Source organism: Polypterus senegalus, chromosome 8 (genome assembly GCF_016835505.1).
Source record: "Polypterus senegalus isolate Bchr_013 chromosome 8, ASM1683550v1, whole genome shotgun sequence".
NCBI classification, from domain to species: domain Eukaryota; kingdom Metazoa; phylum Chordata; class Cladistia; order Polypteriformes; family Polypteridae; genus Polypterus; species Polypterus senegalus.
Genome location: NC_053161.1, coordinates 164,552,947 through 164,573,225, shown reverse-complemented (window position 1 = coordinate 164,573,225; position 20,279 = coordinate 164,552,947). Strand labels below are relative to the sequence as shown.

Here is a 20,279-nt window from a genome sequence, read left to right as displayed (position 1 = left end):
CAGCTTTTTAGTCTCATGAGGATTCTGGAGGGGGCATGGGAGTATGGCCAATCGGTCTACATTGAGTTTTGTGGACTTAGAGAAGGCTGGGAGAGTATGGGTTTCCAGGACACCTAATAAGGGCTATGTAGCCTGCATACTTGGAAAAACATCAGCACCACTTCCAGTTGGTGTTGGACTCCACCAGGGCTGTGCTTTGTCTTTAATCCTGTTTGTGATTTTCTTGGACAAGATATCAAGGTGCATTCATGGAGCGTAAGAGGACCAGTTTGGTGGCCTTAGAATTATATCACTACTTTTTGCAGATGACATACAGTAGTCCTGTTGGCTTCATTGTGCTGTGGCGTCCAGCATGCATCGGCACGGTCTGCAGCTTGAAATGGCAGGGATGAGGATCAACACTTCCAAATCTAAGGCTGTGGTCCTCAGTAGGAAAAAGGTGGACTGTTCTCTCCAAGTGTAAGGCAAGTTACTGCTCAAGTGGAAGAGTTTAAGTACCTCTGTGTTTTATTCACGAGTGAAGGGGAAAAAGGGGCAGTTAGATCGTTAAACAGATTGGGGTGACGAGTGCATTTATGTGGTTGCTATACTAATATGTAGTGGTGAAGAAGGAGATGAGTCAGAAGGCAAAGCTCTTGATTTACCAGTCAGTCTGGTTTGGGTAATGACCAAAAGAATGAGAATGCGGGTGCAAGCAGCCAAAATGAGCTTTCTCCAGGGTGACATGCGGGAGAGGCTCAGAGTGAAACCAGATGACCCTCCGCGTCGAGATCAGCCAATTGAGGTGGTTGGGGCTTCAGATACAGATGCCTCCTGAATGCCTCCTTGTGGAGAATTTATGGGCACAAACAGCTGGAAGGAAACACTGGGGAAGGTTCAGGGCTCTCTGGAAAGATTATATTTCCCAGGTGGCATAGGAACCCCATGGGATCCCACAATATGAATTGTTCAGTGTGGCTGGAGAAAAGGAAGTATGGGCTTCACTGGTAAGAATGCTGCCCCTGCAACTTGGCTTTGGAGAAGTGATGGAAAATGGATGGGTGTATAACCAGAGTCAATCGGCACAGCAGTAGCGTAAGGAGTAGTTTGGTTAAAGTCCCATATTGTATAATTTTGCTTGTTAGTAAAATTGTCAAATATAGTCTGAACATTGCAACACATACCACTGGCATTCTTGAGAGCTTGCCTTGACCTCAGTTAACCACCAGATGTCGCTGCTCATACTGGGGCTGAGGCTTCAAAGCTTCAAATCTTTTTCAACACAAAAAAGAAAGAAAGCCTCAAAGCTTCACGAGGCTTCATTTTGCCATCACTAATGGATACCAAATCCTGATTACAATCCCCTATTGGCATCACCTGTTTGAAATCACATCATTAATTAACTATTTTACCTCATTACTGGCTTTAATTGTCCCCCATCTCAACTTTTGTTTTGGAATGTGAAGCAGGCCTGAAATGCAGGAATAGCTGTATATTAACAAATGAAAGGAAGCTGAACAGGTAAACATGAAATATCTTGGGTTCAGACTGTCTGCAATGAAATAAAAGTCAAAGTAAATTTAACAATCACCAAGTCTTTGTTTTATTTATTTGTTTGTCCGTTGGTTTTTTCCATACTGTCCCAACTTTTTTGATTTGGGGCTGTGAATGTTTAAAGTCTAAATATTCTTGATTGTAATAGAAATGTACCATTTTTCCTAGTATAGGAATGAAAATAATATGATATTCATATACTGACCTTAAAACATTCTAAATCAGGGGTGTCCAACTCCAGTCCCAGTGAGCTGCAATGGCTGCAGGTTTTCATTCTAACCATATTCTTAGTTAGTGAGACGATTTTGCAACAAATTAACCTCTTTTGCCTTAATTGACGTGACTCAGACCCCTTAGTTGTCTCTTTTTCCTTAATTAGCAGCCAAACAATAACAAGGCATAAAATAAGCCACCACATGGCCAGCTCACCTGAAAATAAAGAAAGGTGAAGGTCTTGGTCGTTTTGTTCTGGTCAGGTCACCAAAACATCTTGACGGTGGGCTTAAAAAAAACAGAAAATCAACAGTCTGCTGTGACAGAATGAGAGCAACAACAAGTTCATAGAATTTAATAACAGCTTTAACGAACAGCAAGAATTGGCTTCTCATTAAGAAACTGGTTGGAGTGAAATTGGCTGGAGTTTGACGTTCCAGTTTAGCTGGTCATCTGTTGGCTTGTTTCACATCTCATATTTAATAAAGAAATCAATGAATTCAGAGGACTGAATCCTTAAGAACAGGGCTATTAAAATGAAGGGAAAAGGAGTTAATTATCAGTGAAAACTGGTCACTGATTAGGAATAGGGTAAGAATGAAAACCTGCAGCCACTGCGGCCCTCCAGGACTGGAGTTGGACACCCCTGCTGTAAATGATACCCGACATGCTTATGTTTGAAAGTTGTAACTTTTAACCATCTGGGAGGTGACTATCACTCTCACTGAGAGAGCTTGGATCACTGGTAGAACTGGATATCAAAAATATCATCACATCTGTGATCAACAAACTCGAAATAGTAAAATGACACTCCACATGCCTATATTACCATTCCCTTTAATTTTAAAGTTTTCTGAAAAAGAAGTAACTTGGACCAATCATATCCTATTAGAGGGTGAACCCCTCTGGTCGGTTGATGTGGCCTGCAGAAGTTCTGATCATTTTTAATGAAGGCAGCGATTGGTTTACTCTTTATCATAAGAGTGTTGTTTCTTGCTCAAAATCTTCTTCTTCTTCTTTCGGCTGCTCCCGTTAGGGGTTGCCAGAGCATCAGCATCTCTCCTCTGCACATGTCCAAACCAACACAATCTTGCCTCTCGGATTTTGTCTCCTAACTGTCCAACCTGAGCTGACCCTCTAATGTCCTCATTTCTAATCCTGTCCATACTTGTCACACCAAATGCAAATCTTGGCATCTTTAACTCTGCCACCTCCAGCTCTGTCTCCTGCTTTTTGGTCAGAGCCACCGTCTCTAACCCATATAACATAGCTGGTCTCACTACGGTCCTGTAGACCTTCCCTTTCACTCTTGCTGATACCCATCTGTCACAAATTACTCCTGACACTCTTCTCCACTCTGCCAGCACTCTTTTTCACCTCTCTTCCAAAATCCCTATTACTCTGTACTGTTGATCCCAAGTATTTAAACTCATCCACCTTCACCAACTCTACTCCCTGCATCCTCACCATTCCACTGACCTCCCTCTCATTTACACACATATATTCTGTCTTGTTCTTACTGACCGTCATTCCTCTCCCCTCTAGAGCACATCTCCACCTCTCCAGGGTCTCCGCAATATCATCAGCAAACATCATAGATCCCTGATGTAATCCCAACTCCAACTTGATTGCATCCGTCACTCCTACCGCAGACCTCACCACTGTCACACTTCCCTCGTACATATCCTGTACAACTCTTATGTACTTCTCTGCCACTCCAGACTTCCTCCTACAATACCACAGCTCCTCTCGAGGCACCCTGTCATTTGCTTTCTCCAGGTCCACAAAGACGAAATGCAACTCCTTCTGGCCTTCTCTAAACTTCTCCATCAACATCTTCAGAGCAAACATCACATCTGCGGTGCTCTTTCTTGGTATAAAACCATACTGCTGCTCACTAATCATCACCTCACTTCTTAACCTAGCTTCCACTACTCTTTCCCATAACTTCATGCTGTGGCTCATCAATTTTATTCCCCTGTAGTTACTACAGTCCTGCACATCCCCCTTATTCTTAAATATCGGCACCAGTACACTTCTTCTCCACTTCTCAGGCATCCTCTCATTTTCCAAGATTCCATTAAACAATCTGGTTAAAAACTCCACTGCCATCTCTCCTAAACATCTCCATACTTCCACTATCTCATCTGGACCAACGGCCTTTCCATTTTTCATCCTCTTCATAGCTGTCCTTACTTCCTCCTTGCTAATCTGTTGCACTTCCTGATTCGCTATCTCCACATTATCCAACCTCTTCTCCCTCTCGTTCTCTTAATTCATCAGCTTCTTAAAGTACGCTTTCCGTCTGCTCAACACACTCTTCTCGCTTGTGAGTACATTTCCATCGTTATCCTTTATTATCCTAACCTGCTGCACATCTTTCCCAGCTCGGTCCCTCTGTCTAGCCCACCGGCCCTTTTCTCCCTCCTTAGTGTCCAACCTCTCATACAACTCATCATACGCCTTTTCTTTAGCCTTCACCACCTCCCTCTTCACCTTGAGCCTCATCTCCTTGTATTCTGGTCTTCTTTCTGAATCTCTCTGACTATCCCACTTCTTCTTTGCCATCCTCTTCCTCTGTATACTCTCCTGTATTTCCCCATTCCACCACCAGGTTTCCTTTTCCTCCTTCCTCTGTCCAGATGCCACACCAATCACTCTTCTTGCTGTCACCCTTACTACATCTGCTGTAGTTTCCCAGCTCTCTGGTAATTATTTACTACCACCCAGTGCCTGTCTCACCTTCTCCCTAAACTCAACCTTGCAGTCTTCCTTTTTCAACTTCCACCATTTGATCCTTGGCTCTGCCCTCACTCTCTTCCTCTTCTTGATCTCCAACATCATTCTACAGACCACCATCCTACTCTGCTTAACTACGCTTTCCCCTGCCACCACTTTGCAGTCTTCAATCTCCTTCAGATTGACTCTTCTGCATAGGATGTAATCTACCTGTGTGCATCTTCCTCCACTCTTGTACATAACCCTATGTTCCTCTCTCTTCTTAAAATATGTATTCACCACAGCCATGTCCATCCTTTTGGCAAAATCCACTATCCTTGGACCTTCTTCATTCCTCTCTTTGACACCATACCTACTCATCACCTCCTCATCTCCTCTGATCCCTTCACCAACATGTCCATTGAAATCCGCTCCAATCACCACTTTCTGTCTCTTGGGTACACTGATCATCACTTCATCCAACTCACTCCAAAAATCTTTTTCTCATCCATTGCACACCTAACTTGCAGTGCATATGCACTAACAACTTTCATCATTACACCTCCAATTTCCAGCTTCATAATCATTACTCTGCCTGACACTCTTTTCACCCCCAGAACACTCTTGACATACTGTTCTTTCAGCATAACTCCTACTCCATTTCTCCTCCCATCCACACCATGATAGAACAATTTGAATCCACCTCTGACCCACCTGACCTTACTCCCCTTCCATTTAGTCTCTTGCACACACAATATATCAACCTTCCTTCTCTCCGTCATATCTGCTAACTCTTTCCCCTTACCAGTCATACTGCCAACATTCAAAGTTTCTACCATCAGTTCCACTCTCCTTACTTTCCTCCTCTCCTCCTGCCTCTGGACACATCTCCCCCGTCTTCTTCTCCTTCGGCCAACAGTAGCCCAATTTCTGCCAGCACCATGTTAGCTAACAGTACTGGTGGTGATCGTTGTTAACCCGGGGCTCTACCGATCCGGTATGGAAATTTGTATTGTTGTCCATATATTAATTTGGCAAAATTTTACACTGGAAGCCCTTCCTGATGTAACCATCCCCATTTATCCGGGTTTGGGACCGGCGCAAAGAAACACACCGATTTCTGCATCCCCTGTGGCTGGGTTTTAGCAACACTAACAACAAGATCTAAAAAAAAGAGATGGAGCTTGAGGTGTCATAAAGTGTAAGGGATAAGTGTGGGTCATGTTCATTGATGTACCTATGTACTGTATAAGAAACAGCTTCATTTTACCAAAGTCCAATGCCAATGCACTCAATGAACCGATTGCTGCTTCTATAGATCACTCCAGCACCTCCTCCCCAGTCAGGCCCATTTACTTCAGCTCTTCTTTCCCTTTATCTGACCACCTTTGTTTTGTCCTCCCTCTTTCTCTTCCCTTGTATTTCCATTCCCATCACTCTTTTGCCCACATGTTCATTGTCCCTCCTCATCACATGTCCATACCACTTCAACCTACTTCCCTTAAATCTCTTGGTTATCTCTCCCACTTTTGTTGTTCCTCTGATTGTCTCTTTTCTTCTTCTCTCCTTTTATGTAAGGCCACACATCCATCTCCACATTCTCATTTCTGCCACATCTATCTTCTTCTGCTGCTGTGCTCCCTTTACTGCCCCTGTCTCAGCTCCATACATCATTTTTGGTATTACCACTGTTGTAAAAACCTCACCTTTAACCTTCAATTTAATTCTTCAGTCACACAATACACCTGCTGATACTTTCTTCCAGTTGTTCCAACCACACTGCACTCTATGGGTTATTCCTTGGATCTAAATCTTCATCTTGGACTACCTCTCATCCTAGATTTCTGAATTTAGACCTTATTTTCAATAGCTCTCCCTGCAAGCTAACTTCTGAATCCTGATCATCATTAAACCTCAGATATTCTGTCTCCTTCTTCCTGTCTATCTTCAGTCCTATATCTTCCAAAGCCCTTCATCATTCTTCTAACTTCTCCACTTCATTTTTTACTGGTGCTACACAACACAATGTCATCAGCAAAAAGCCAACACCAGTGGGAATTGATCTTTGATCCCATGACTCAACACAACCATAACCAGATCTAAGAGGTAAGGACTTGAAGATCCCTGGCACAGACTTCCTCTAACTGGGGTCTTGTCCGTTCCCCCAACACTGCTTTTAACTCAAGTCCTCACTCGCTCATACATATCCCACATACTGCTCTGGTCCTCCTTTCTCACTCACTCACCTCCAGACCTCTCTTGACGTGACACTCAATCATAAGTCTTCTCCAAATCGATACACTCCATATGCAATCCTTTCCGTCTCCCTTGACGGTTTTCAATCAGGCGTCTCAATGCAAAGATTGCAGCTGATTGTTGACCACACTGAGAGACAGAAAATGACATTACAGAACTTTAGACTGCAAGTGGGGAGGAGCTGTTGAAGGAATTCTGGTGTATATCAAGTTACCTGGGTTTCCTTCTTCAATGTCTGCCCAAACTTGCAAAAGGCCTTTAGGTGATTAATGAGGACACATGGAACAACTCTTCCTTTCCGCTATTTAATGCCTTTTTAATGGTGAAGAAATCACAAGGGTAACAGGTAGAAGCGTACCACAGATTGATAATCTTAAATAAACAAAGCAGATACAAGAAAATACACATTTTCTGTCATACTACACACACTGTTCATTGTTTCAAACATGCTAGTTGCTAATAACAGACGTTTACAGGATTACGCTATATTGTGCAATAACTTTACCTATTACACTTTTTACATAAATAACTGCCATCACTAGTACTAGGGTGTTGTACTGTGTTAGCCATTATGAATGTAGAGAAAAGTCAAGCAAAATGACCCCTTTTATTGGCTAACTAAAAAGATTACAATATGCAAGCTTTCGAGGCAACTCGGGCCCCTTCTTCAGGCAAGACGTAATACAGAAACTGAAGTTCCCTGTGTTTAAATCCACACACCAGGACAAGATCTTATCCAAAGATCTTGACCATACATTGTTCTTCTCTCTCTTGTTAAATTAATCTTAGCCTGAATGAACCTATTCATTTCTTACATTTAAGATTTTTTCCTTTAAAGATTTACCAGTGTTGTTTCTTGTCCTAGTGTGTGGATATAAACACAGGGAACTCCAGTTTCTGGATTACATCTCGCCTGTAGAAGGAGCCTGAGTTGCCTTGAAAGCTTTTGCATATTGTAATCTTTTTAGTTAGCCAATAAAAGGTGTCATTTTGCTTGACTTTTCCCTGCCATCACTAGTCAGAAATACATTTTAGATCAAAAAGAAAGTTTTGAACATACCAGTAACTTCCCCAAATTCAACATAATATTCCTCTTTTTAGTTTTATGTTTGTGATTAGGATCTGTTCTCGGCCATGGTGAAGCTGCAGGGTTGTTTGGCAGTGGGGCATGGCGGCTAAAATTGAACTTGTCACAACTGGGTGGATTCTGTACACTGTCAAAGGCTTTTGTGTATTCATCCCAATGTTTGTCTTTCTTGGAGAATTCCATGACCGCTTTGTTTAGTAGCAGTTGATCTTTAATGCCATAGGACTCTTTTTATTTCCTTTCTTTGCTATTACCATCATGCTGTTCTGGTCCAGCCGTCTGTAAATTCTATCTGTGTCTACAGCTGTGAATATCCCATCTACAGTCAAGAGGCAGGTTATTGGATGGTAATTTTTAGAAATGTTGGTTTGTTAGATTGTTTGGGAGCAGGACGGTTCTCTCTATAGTGAACCCCTGTATTGTCATCTCTGGTTGCTGCATCACCGTATTTTTACAGTCAGGCATATCCTGGTGCAGGGATGTTAGGTGCTTAAACCAGATGTTAGGTACGAGACCTGCACCTTCCCATTGGCATTAGTTTGGAATTTGTGCTGTTGTTGTTGTTTAATGTTTCCGCCTTTACCACAGTCCATAACATTTCTTTCACTTGGGTTATTTCTGTTTCCATCTGTAACTTGGTTATTTTCAGGTGTTATTTAAAATCTGTATAAATGCCCCCCCATTATTTTTGTTAGGTGCTATAGTTACTTTCAAGTGATCTCCACTATAGAATTATTTTGGATTATTCTTGAATAATCTGGTCTGTGCCATGTTTTGCGCATCTGTTTGTATCTTCTTAATTTCTCTGCTTCTTTCAGAATTCTGAGTATATTGTTTGCCATTGCATAGTTTAGGTCTTCACAGCCTAATAAGCAACACTGCAATCTCAACTGTTGTGGTTTTCTTAGAACTTCACATGTTCTCACTCTTTCCATGTACACTTTAATCGTTACCACAAAGAAGGTCCTCTTGTCATTTGAAGATGTTGCACCACTGATATCACCTTCATGTGCCAGAGTGCAGAGGCAAGGGGTGGGCGCTTTGTTATCCCAGGAGATGTGCTGCCAGGATGAATGATTATTTTTTGATCATTTTCACCTTAAGAAAGTAGTTTCACCTTGTTGAGATTTAGTATGGATCTTATACAAAGAAGCCCACCACATGAAGGTACTTGAGAAGATTGAAACCTTACTCCCTCGTCCCTAGCAGGAATTGTTTCCAGTTTTACTTCAAGTGACGACTCCTGTCACAGAATTGTTTGACACATTTCAAATGGCAAAACAGATCGTCTCCGGTCTGAATTCTTAAGGGTTTCTGAAAACTACTCCTGGTGGAAAATTGTTTGCCACAATCAGAACAGCAGTACTGCTTCTCTCTGGATTTTATTTCTATAGATTTTCTCGGTGCGCTTATTATTAAGACAGGAGTGAACTTCACTCTTTAGTCAGGATAAGTCAATTGTACTGCTTTATTTCTTACTCCATTGGGCTTGCAGCAAGGGCTCAGCATGAATTTTCTGTGACTCCAAAGTATACTATTGTTCAGTAGAGCAGAAACATCAAAATGGCCGATGACTCTACCATAATCTTAATCCGGAAGAGATTTATAAGTACTTGGAAGTAAATGAAGGTGCAGAAATCAGAGGGAAGTATATCACATTTGTCAAACAAATAAATCGTCAAAACTTCCCTTACAGCAAGAAATAAAACCAACTAGCCATTCCCATCGTATCTTACAGGTTTGGTATCATAGACTGGCCACAGAATGATTTACAGAAAATGCATATAAAAGCACGGAAAGGTTTCCATGCACACCAGTCAATATACAAGGTTATACATTCCCAGATCTGACGGAGTCATGGGACTTGCCACAATGTTTGAATTCTTTTTTCTTCTCTCTTGCGTGAATTCTTTTGTGTCTCTGAAGAGAGCTCTTCTTAGAGAATTGCTGCCCACATTCTGAACAGCAATACGGTTTCTCTCCTGTATGAATTATTTGGTGGCTCTGAAGATCAGTGACACATGAGAATGTTTTGCCACATTCTAAACAGCAATACGGCTCATCTCCTGTGTGAATTCTTTTGTGGACCTGTAGATGTGTGTTAAGCAAAAAACATTTGCCACATTCAGAACAGCAATATGGCTTCCTCCCGGTATGAAAACTGGTGTGGTTCCGAAGACTGGCCATGTCGCGGAATCGTTTGCCACATTCCAAACAGCAATATGGCTTCTCTCCAGTGTGAATTCTTCTGTGGACCCGAAGAATAGTATTACGCGTGAATTCCTTGCCACATTCTGAACAGGAATATGGCTTCTCTCCCGTATGAATTCTTTTGTGGTTCTGAAGATAGGAGGCACGTAAGAATGCTTGTCCACATTCTAAGCAGCAATACGGCTTCTCTCCTGTGTGAATTCTTTTGTGACTCTGCAGTGAACTCTTGTCAAAGTATCGCTTTCCACATTCCAAACAGCAATACGGCTTCTCCCCTGTGTGAATTCTTTTGTGTTTGTGCAGTGAACTCTCGTCGAAGTATCGCTTTCCACAATCCAAACAGCAATATGGCGGCTCTCCTGTGTGAATTCTTTTGTGTTTGTGCAGAGAGCTCTTGCTAAAGTATCGCTTTCCACATTCCAAGCAGCAATATGGCTTCTCTCCTGTGTGAATTCGTTTGTGTCTCTGAAGATAGGCAATTTTTGAGAATGCTTTGTCACATTCAGAACAGCAGTGAGGTTTGTCAACTGTATGAAGTTTAAAGGGTGGGGTGGGGAGGGGTGGATTGGGGAGAGAAAAAAAAAATCAATCCACTACTAATTATTCACTTTAAATCACAGCATTAAATGGTAATTGAAATGATGAATATCAATCATCAGTTAATTTGCCCTTGGAAAGACACTTGGCTTATTAATTTTCCTATTTGTATAACAACGAGTCACCAGAACCACAAAGTTGAAACAGGAAAACATGAAGATCACAGGTGATAGATAGATCCACCGGAGAAGATTAGTGGTGTCACTACATCCTCATTTTGTCATCATACTCTTATTGTATGTTGTTATTGTCATGCCAAGAATGTGAAATGCACATTTGATCATCAGAATGTGGCCTAAAATTTTGCACACTTAGACGAAGCCACTTGACTCCAAAATGTATATCAAAATGGCTTATTTAGATCACCAAGGAAAGAAGAGGAATGAACAAAGTGATGTATTCATGCACAGGCATACAGGATTGTACAGATGGCGCCAGAGTGAGGCAACGTGTTGCGTGTTGCTCCTCGTGGACTTTTCATTTTTGTGTCTGTATTTCTGTTATTGTCATTGTCTGTACTACCTGTTCACTGTTTTATTATTTACAACCTGTCACACGGGTGAGTAGGAGGAAGCTGAGTGGACCAAGTGAAGATGGAGATACGCAGGCATACAAAATGAGCAGGTATGTTTATCCAGTAGAGAGTGCGAGCTCCCTGGGAATGAGTACTTTTGTAATTGTGGCATGTTACATAACCCGAATCTACTGTATATAGATATGATATAAAAAGGAGATACCCCTCCCTTAGTGATATGGCGGTAAGAAATAACTTAACTTTGTTTAATGACATTACATAACAGATGAAGAAGCCAATGGCTAAACCCACTTTGGTAGTTAGGGCCCGATGTGTAGAGTTTGCCATTTTCGCTGTTGCAGAGGTATCGCCTTTACAGTGGTGTGAAAAACTATTTGCCCCCTTCCTGATTTCTTATTCTTTTGCATGTTTGTCACACAAAATGTTTCTGATCATCAAACACATTTAACCATTAGTCAAATATAACACAAGTAAACACAAAATGCAGTTTTTAAATGATGGTTTTATTATTTAGGGAGAAAAAATTCAAACCTACATGGCCCTGTGTGAAAAAGTAATTGCCCCCTGAACCTAATAACTGGTTGGGCCACCCTTAGCAGCAATAACTGCAATCAAGCGTTTGCGATAACTTGCAATGAGTCTTTACAGCTCTGGAGGAATTTTGGCCCACTCATCTTTGCAGAATTGTTGTAATTCAGCTTTATTTGAGGGTTTTCTAGCATGAACCGCCTTTTTAAGGTCATGCCATAGCATCTCAATTGGATTCAGGTCAGGACTTTGACTAGGCCACTCCAAAGTCTTCATTTTGTTTTTCTTCAGCCATTCAGAGGTGGATTTGCTGGTGTGTTTTGGGTCATTGTCCTGTTGCAGCACCCAAGATCGCTTCAGCTTGAGTTGATGAACAGATGGCCGGACATTCTCCTTCAGGATTTTTTGGTAGACAGTAGAATTCATGGTTCCATCTATCACAGCAAGCCTTCCAGGTCCTGAAGCAGCAAAACAACCCCAGACCATCACACTACCACCACCATATTTTACTGTTGGTATGATGTTCTTTGTCTGAAATGCTGTGTTCCTTTTACGCCAGATGTAACGGGACATTTGCCTTCCAAAAGTTCAACTTTTGTCTCATCAGTCCACAAGGTATTTTCCCAAAAGTCTTGGCAATCATTGAGATGTTTCTTAGCAAAATTGAGACGAGCCCTAATGTTATTTTTGCTTAACAGTGGTTTGCGTCTTGGAAATCTGCCATGCAGGCCGTTTTTGCCCAGTCTCTTTCTTATGGTGGAGTCGTGAACACTGACCTTAATTGAGGCAAGTGAGGCCTGCAGTTCTTTAGACGTTGTCCTGGGGTCTTTGTGACCTCTCGGATGAGTCGTCTCTGCGCTCTTGGGGTAATTTTGGTCGGCCGGCCACTCCTGGGAAGGTTCACCACTGTTCCATGTTTTTGCCATTTGTGGATAATGGCTCTCACTGTGGTTCACTGGAGTCCCAAAGCTTTAGAAATGGCTTTATAACCTTTACCAGACTGATAGATCTCAATTACTTCTGTTCTCATTTGTTCCTGAATTTCTTTGGATCTTGGCATGATGTCTAGCTTTTGAGGTGCTTTTGGTCTACTTCTCTGTGTCAGGCAGCTCCTGTTTAAGTGATTTCTTGATTGAAACAGGTGTGGCAGTAATCAGGCCTGGGGGTGGCTACGGAAATTGAACTCAGGTGTGATACACCACAGTTAGGTCATTTTTGAACAAGGGGCAATTACTTTTTCACACAGGGCCATGTAGGTTTGGATTTTTTTTTCTCCCTAAATAATAAAACCATCATTTAAAAACTGCATTTTGTGTTTACTTGTGTTATATTTGACTAATGGTTAAATGTGTTTGATGATCAGAAACATTTTGTGTGACAAACATGCAAAAGAATAAGAAATCAGGAAGGGGGCAAATAGATTTGAAATATACAGTGGTGTGAAAAACTATATAGACTTGGGTTATGTAACACGCTGCAATTACAAAATAACTCATTCCCAGGGAGATCATACTGTATCCAGCAGGGGGCATTATCTCTGGAAAGCCATTACACATGCAAAGCAACGGTATACCCACAAACTGGACTCTCAGTTAAACAGCACAGCAGATGCTTGTCGGATATGGCAGACTACAAACCTCAGACACACGCGGCTACATCTACCATTGCTTCACTCCCGGACAAGCTATATCAGTTTTTCACCCACTTCAAGCTCGCTAACTCAGACAGACCTGTGCAACTTCCCTCAGCGCCGCAAGACTCCAGCTTGAGGATCTCTGAGGATGACATGAGGAGGACCTTCTCCCGAGTCAGCATTCGCAAAGCAGCCAGCCCAGATGGAGTTTCAGGTTGCGTTTTAATAACATGCTGCAACTAATATGTCTGTGAAGATTCTCAGCCATCCAGGTGAAGGTTAAGCTGCTTGGATGAGCAGTGAAACATATCTACCTAACAAGAAAGAAGTCCAGTTGCCATGACTCAACTACCAGTTATGCTGCAACCAAGCTAGCTGCTGTCTTTACGGACATTTTTAACACATCTTTGAGAGGTTCATCTGTCCCCACCAGAGCGTCAAGAACACAGGCATCACCCCTGTACCAAAGAAAAATAAAGTGGACTGCCTTACCCCCTTTGCTGAATCGGGGAGAGAGTCTATAGAAACGCTTAATAAAAAGATTTTTTTCCCTATGAATGCAATTCCTTCGGATCTGTGCTCTGCTTGGTTCTGCCATCTAGTGTGATTTTTATGAACTCGGTAGTCATAGTGGCAGAAGTACAAACACCCTTTACTTGAGTGAAAGTTTTATGGTAGTTTTGAGACCAAAGAACTCCTACCAACGCTACTTTTTCTTTTCACTTGCCCTCAGTCACATATTTAAGGGAAAAGGATTTAGTTTTGGCATTTATTTTAAGTGGACGAACATTTCTCTTTCGGCAGCATACCCTTCGCAGTTGTTATCGTGGGTGTGTTTTGAACATTTGAAACTTCTTTGATTACCGCTCTTTATTTTGCGAGTGGTAATTCAGTAGTTTTCTCCATATTTTGGGGCTTTATAGGTTTATTTTTTGAGATTTGTTCCTTCTGTGTAGCAATTAGATGTGTGTTACTCATTATTTGATAATGAAGCATATAGTGGCGCCGGACCAGTTTCTCCAAAGATGTATGAGATCAAACCTTTCGTTGACAACTGCATTCGAAAACTTTCAGGAAGTTACTGTGGGGATATAAAAGAATCCCCTTAGAAATATTCCCTTTTTTTTTTTTTACTTTAGTTTTAAATGAAAACACACACAAAAAATATTTCTTCCCAGCTTTACTTAGTCAATGCAACCTATAACATCCAAGTGAAAGATATCACAGCTACAATTCAGAGAAATGATAAAAAATCCAAAACAAGACCTACTGAGATTCATAAAGGGCCCCCTCCCAATGTCAAGGTCATTTTATTGACCCACCTTTTGCTTTAATGACAGCCTTGAGTCTTTGGGGATTCTTCTCTATCAGCTTTGCACATCTAGATTGAGCCCACTCAATATTTGCCCCCCACTCTTCTTTACAGTTTTACTATTCACGTTCGGTCAAATTAGATGGTGAGTGTTGGTGGTCTGCTATCTTCATATCTTTCCACAGATTTTCAATGTGATTTAGGTCTGGGCTCTGACTGGCCACACAAGGACATTCACTTTTTTCTCCTTCAGCCACCATGTTGTCAATTTTGCTGTGTGCTTAGGGTTGTTGTCGTGTTGAAAGGTGAATATTCTGCCCATCTTCAACTTTCTGGCAGAGGGTAGCAGGTTTTCCTCAATAATTTGATGGTATTTTGCCCCATCCATTTTTCCTTCTACCCTAACGAGAGCCACAGGCTCTGCGGCAGAGAACCCCACAACAGGATGCTGCCCCCTTCATGCTTTACTGTAGGTATGGTGTGTTGTGAATGGTGAGCTGCATTGGATTTCTACCAGATGTACCGTTTGGTATTGAGACCAAATAGTTTGATTTTGGTCTCATCTGACCATAAGACCTTTCTCCACTTGGCATCAGAATCTTCAAGGTGCATTCTGGCAAAGCTCAAACAAGCCTTAATGTGGCCTTTCTTGAGAAGTGGCTTTTTCCTTGCAACCCTCCCGAACAAGCCACAATTGTGGAGCGCTTGTGAAATTGTTGTCACATGCACACAATGACCACTCTCTGCCTTCAAACCCTGTAACTCCTTCAAAGTGGCCATTGGCCTCTTGGTAGCCTCTCTTACCAGTTTCCTCCTTGCTCTTCCATCCAGTTATGAGGGACAGCCGGATCCAGGGAGGGTCCTATTAGTACCAGACACTTGTCACTTCTTTATTATGGACTTTACTGTGATCCATGGGATTGATGAAGCCTTTGAGATTTGTTTGTATCCATCTCCTGCCTTATGTCTGTCCACAACTCTGAGATCTTTTGAAGGTGGCTTGCCATCCATAGTCAGCTGTTTGTTGTCAATTGCACTACCAAGCAAGGGAATGCTCCAGGAACAGCTTCACTAATCACACTAATTACAATTGATCACAGGTGGAAGGACGCCAGTAATCTTGTTTTTGATTTTTTTAAAATTCTTCTGAACTGTAGCTGTGATATCTTTCACTTGGATGTTATAGATTGCAATGAGTAAGTAAAGCTGGAAAAAAAATATTGGTTTGTGTGTTTTCATTTAAGGCTGTAAAGCAAAAAAAATGGGAATATTTCGAGTGGGGGGGATTCTTTTCTATACCCGCTGCATATTCCTGAGGGAGATCTTTTGATCGATGAAATTTTACTGCTATGGAAACCCTGTCCAGGGTGGAAGGTATACATTCCAAAAAGAAGATCATGTTTTGAGATGGAATCCTTTATAAACTTTGTGAGGCAAGAAGTGGATGTGTGTGTGTAATGAATGGGCTAGAATTCAGTGTTGTAAAGAAAATTACATTTCTGTGTGTTGCTTAGTGTAATGGGCTCTTAACCAGTGTTTGAAAGTATAGGCAAAATTCCTGCAAATTTCTGATACAGGTTATTGTTGATGGCTACCTAAAGGACATAAATATTTGGTAGAGTGGTAGCTCAGAGGCTGGGGATCTGCTCTGGCAATTGGAAGGTTGCCAGTTCGAATCCCATAAAATGCCAAAATGGTCTCTGCTCTGTTGGGCCTTATCCTGCAATTGCTCTGTCTTGGGTATGACGTTAATCTGCATCCGTCCCTATATGTAGGCCTGCAGGGAAAAACTTGGGGGTTGGTGGCAGAATTGGCACTCCAGCCTCCACACAAAAACCTCACACCTCCATCTGAACTAGTGTGGTGCTGAGGTATCACCCGTTGTATGGCTGGACTGTGGTCCTAATCGGGATCCTGAGTTGGTGTGTCGTGTGGTGGGTGCGGCAACGTACTATATCAGCGCCTGCTCCTAACCTCTCTCTAAAATGTCACCTGCTTTGAATAGTCAGCCTGCTTTGTTTAGTATCTCATCTACACGAATGAATGTGGTGATACAGAACTGCCCGTTTCCTTTGAAAATGAACAAGTTCTGGGGACATTGGTTTCTAATTAGGCACTTTTTGATAGCTGGCCACGATATTATTGTTGAACCAAAGTAAATGTGTTTACACTATTTGTTCTGCAGAGGAAATTGTCATGCACCATTGTTTCACTGATCGTCATGTTGATCTGTGCAGAGATTGAAGCAATATTATATATATTTCTGGGTAAATAAAGGAGAACAGAGAAGTCTGGTCTGAGACTCGTGACTGCTGCCTGCTACTTTTATACTTTTTCACCATATTGCTCTGTAGCAACAGAGGGCTTGTGCCTGGCCAGGTTCCCCTAGGCCTGAGGCTAGTAACATGTGCAATATGATGATGTACACGGGGAAAAGATACAAAACTTCTGAACAATGTAGGAGGGGTTCATATGCGCAATTGTACAAAACTGTCGCAGACTGTGCAGACGCTTGTGGAGAAGCTACTGAATCAGGGAAATCTGATAGGACGAGACAATTACTACAGCAGTCCCGAGCTGTATGAAGTTTTGAATTCGATGGAAACTGACGCGGTAGGATCAGTAAGATCACAACAGAAAGGATCTACCAAAATCAAAAAAATGTAAAATCGGGAGATGTTGCCACTGCATTCAGAAATGAGTTGATGGCTTTGAAGTGGAAGGGTAATGACAGAGATGTTTGCATACTGAGCAGACGTCTCTTAAGAGATGTGGTAGTGTGTTTGTCATGCAAGCAGAGGAGAGAAAACGATAAACTGCTGCAGAGACGGCAATGTTCCACTCTGTGCTGCTCCGGGCTTCCATGTGTACCGCACGCAACTGGAGTGAAAAATGGAAAATTTGTACATAGTGTAAATAAATCTAATCTAATAAATTCAACCATTTCTATAGACAGATAAACCCCCACCAGGGGGAGTCACAACTGAAAAAGGGCCCCCATTAAAGGGGTTAATGATTAACGCCCCGTAGCACTTACTCCCACAGCCATGAAGTGCTTTGAGAGGCTGGTGCTGGAACACATTAAAAAGACAGTTTGGACCCCCTCCAGTTTGCCTACCGTTGTAACAGGTCCACTGAGGAAGCCATTTCCACTACTCTGTCTCACCCAGAGAACAAGAACTGTTATGCCAGGCTGCTGTTTGTAGAGTACAAATCTGCATTTAGCACCGTCATCCTAAACTCCTGGATGTGGGACTCAGTTCTTCACACTGTGCCATTGGAACCTGGACTTCCTCACTGGCACACTTCAGCATGTGCGTATTGGTGGATAAATCTCATCCACTATCATCATCATCAACACTGGCACCCCACAGGGCAGCGTGCAGAGTCCCCTACTTTACTCTCTACGTGACTAAGTACGGCTCTAAAACCATCCTCAAGTTTGCTGACAACACCACCGTAATTCGCCTGATCAGCAAGGACGATGAGACGGCCTACAGAGAGGAGGTCAGACTCCTGGCAGAGCGGTGCCAGGACAACAACTTCACCCTAAATGTTAGGAAAACTAAGGAGCTGATCGTGGATTTCTAAAAGCAGGTGAGAGAGCATCGTGCCCACTTACATCGGAGGGGAGGCTGTGGAGCAGGTCAGCAGCTTCAGGTTCCTTGGAGTGACCATCACCGATGACCTGAAATGGTCAAGTCACATTGCAGCAGTAGTTAAGAAATCTCAACAACGCCTGTACCTAATCCTCAATACAAATCACATACACCTCAAGTCAGGGCTGAGCTCAATGACCGCCTTTCAGAGCAGAGTGAATTTCAAATTCATTGTACTTGTACTAAATATCATTTATCAGAAGCCAAGCCAACTCAATCACTAGTCTTGAGCTTCTGCAAATGTTATGCTTTCTTCTCCATACCATCAATCAACACTACGCTGAGCACGCTTCTTTACAATCTGTTCATCTGCTTTAACCTCCTTAGTGTTAGACCCGAGCATTACTCAGGCTGCGAAAACCGAGCTAAAAGCGTTAGCCCCGAGTGTCATTTGAGCAACTGTACAGATGCGTCTTGTGTAAGCAATCACTCGGGTTGTAAAAGTGCTGTCAGTGCCGCCGTTCTTTGGAGAAATTCTGTCTGAGTGTAGGTTTTCACTAATTATGAAATACAGTGGTACCTCGGTATACGTCCGCTTTGGAATAAGTCCAACTTGGTATACATCCTGTTTGGACGCAAAAAATTTTGCTTGGTATACGACCTTTGTTTGGAATACGACTCACATGCTACCCTTGTTTACCTCTCTCGAGACAAAACCACGACTGTCCACGAGCGTCAGTACGCCAGTTGCTAGCATTCAGTGAACAACTCTCTGTGAATTTTCACGTGTGCAGTATAGCGGGTCCACAGCTTCTGTCACAGGCCAGTTTTAAAATAAATAATCACCACGCTCGTGGCTTGGAGTGGGGGCACGGTGGTTGTGTGGCTGAAGCGGTTCTCAGGGCGATTCGTGATGTGGCCGTTTCTCACCTAAGTGCACAGGTGAGAGACCATCAGCATTCGTGATTGTTCCTAGGGCTGCTTATCTTGATAAATAGAAGAATGAGTCGGCTAGAAGGGGAGGAAAAAGAAAGAACGGACGGGAGGTTGCGAGAGAGAGAGAGAGAGAGAGAGAGAAAGATGGTGCAGGAGAGCGTTGCAGCTGAACCGGGAGCCTGGGTGTTGGGCTGACACCCGGAGAATAGTAGTAGTGGTCACTCCCGCTGAGTGATTATGGAGCAGGATTGACCGGAAGGAAGATGTCTGTCTGGGTAAGGCCGCGGGAGTCGAGACTTGGGTGAGTGTATTCCCCAGCGTAGGCGCCCTGGTCACTGTGGATCCCAAGTCGCTGTCAGGAGGAGCCTACGGGAGCCAGGGATCGGAGAGGTGAACTGAACAGCTGAAGTAGGCAGAGTGAAGGTCAGCTGCAAGTAGGGGAAGCAGGGGGGCGCCAGGTAAAAAGGCACCGGGCTTCTTCTTTTTTTAAAGAATGCATCCTGCTGTATTTTAACCTTGTTGTTTTAAGAAGACGTTTTCTATTGTTTTTAACCTCCACGTTTCACTTCTGATTTTATGGATTATTTATTGGAACTTTGGACACTGCACTTTAATTTGAACACCTTGTTTTGTTGATTGTTTTACACTTTTTCACCATCCCCGTGCTTTGTTGTGCCTCACTGCTAAGCTCATCGGTAACATTACCGACGGTGTAGGGTTCAAGGGCTCCCTGACAGCAGATGGGAGCATACAGCAAACCCGCATCGTCACAATGTGATTTTGTATTTTTTCACGTAAATTTGAATTGATTGTTGAAAAGTATGAAGGTCGCATGCGTATCCGGGACATGACTGCTGCATACCGTTTGCCGAGAACGACGGTATCTATGATTGTGAAAAACAAAGACGTTATTAAAAAGTAAAGTGAGGTTACATTTTCATTTATTTCATCTAATTTCTTTTGTATTTATGTATTTTAGTATTAAGCAGTGTTTAAATTATTTTATACAACCCCATCAATGTAGTATAATATGCCAATAACAATAGGATTTTTTTTTCATGGGAACAGATTAATCATTTTCCCATTATTTCTTATGGGAAAAATTAGTTTGGTATACGTCC

The 20,279-nt window shown here is 42.4% G+C and overlaps 1 protein-coding gene and 1 pseudogene across 1 annotated transcript in view; both read right to left on the bottom strand.

Moving 5' to 3' along the window:
• Positions 1–7,316, bottom strand: part of LOC120533367 — a 28,784-nt pseudogene extending 21,468 nt beyond the window's left edge.
• LOC120534677 (zinc finger protein 708-like) overlaps positions 1–20,279 on the bottom strand; it is a 90,149-nt gene that overhangs the window by 43,184 nt on the left and 26,686 nt on the right. The window contains exon 3 of the mRNA XM_039762268.1: positions 9,644–10,545. Within this exon, the coding sequence (XP_039618202.1) occupies positions 9,644–10,545 (902 nt within the window). The remainder of the gene's footprint in view (positions 1–9,643; positions 10,546–20,279) is intronic.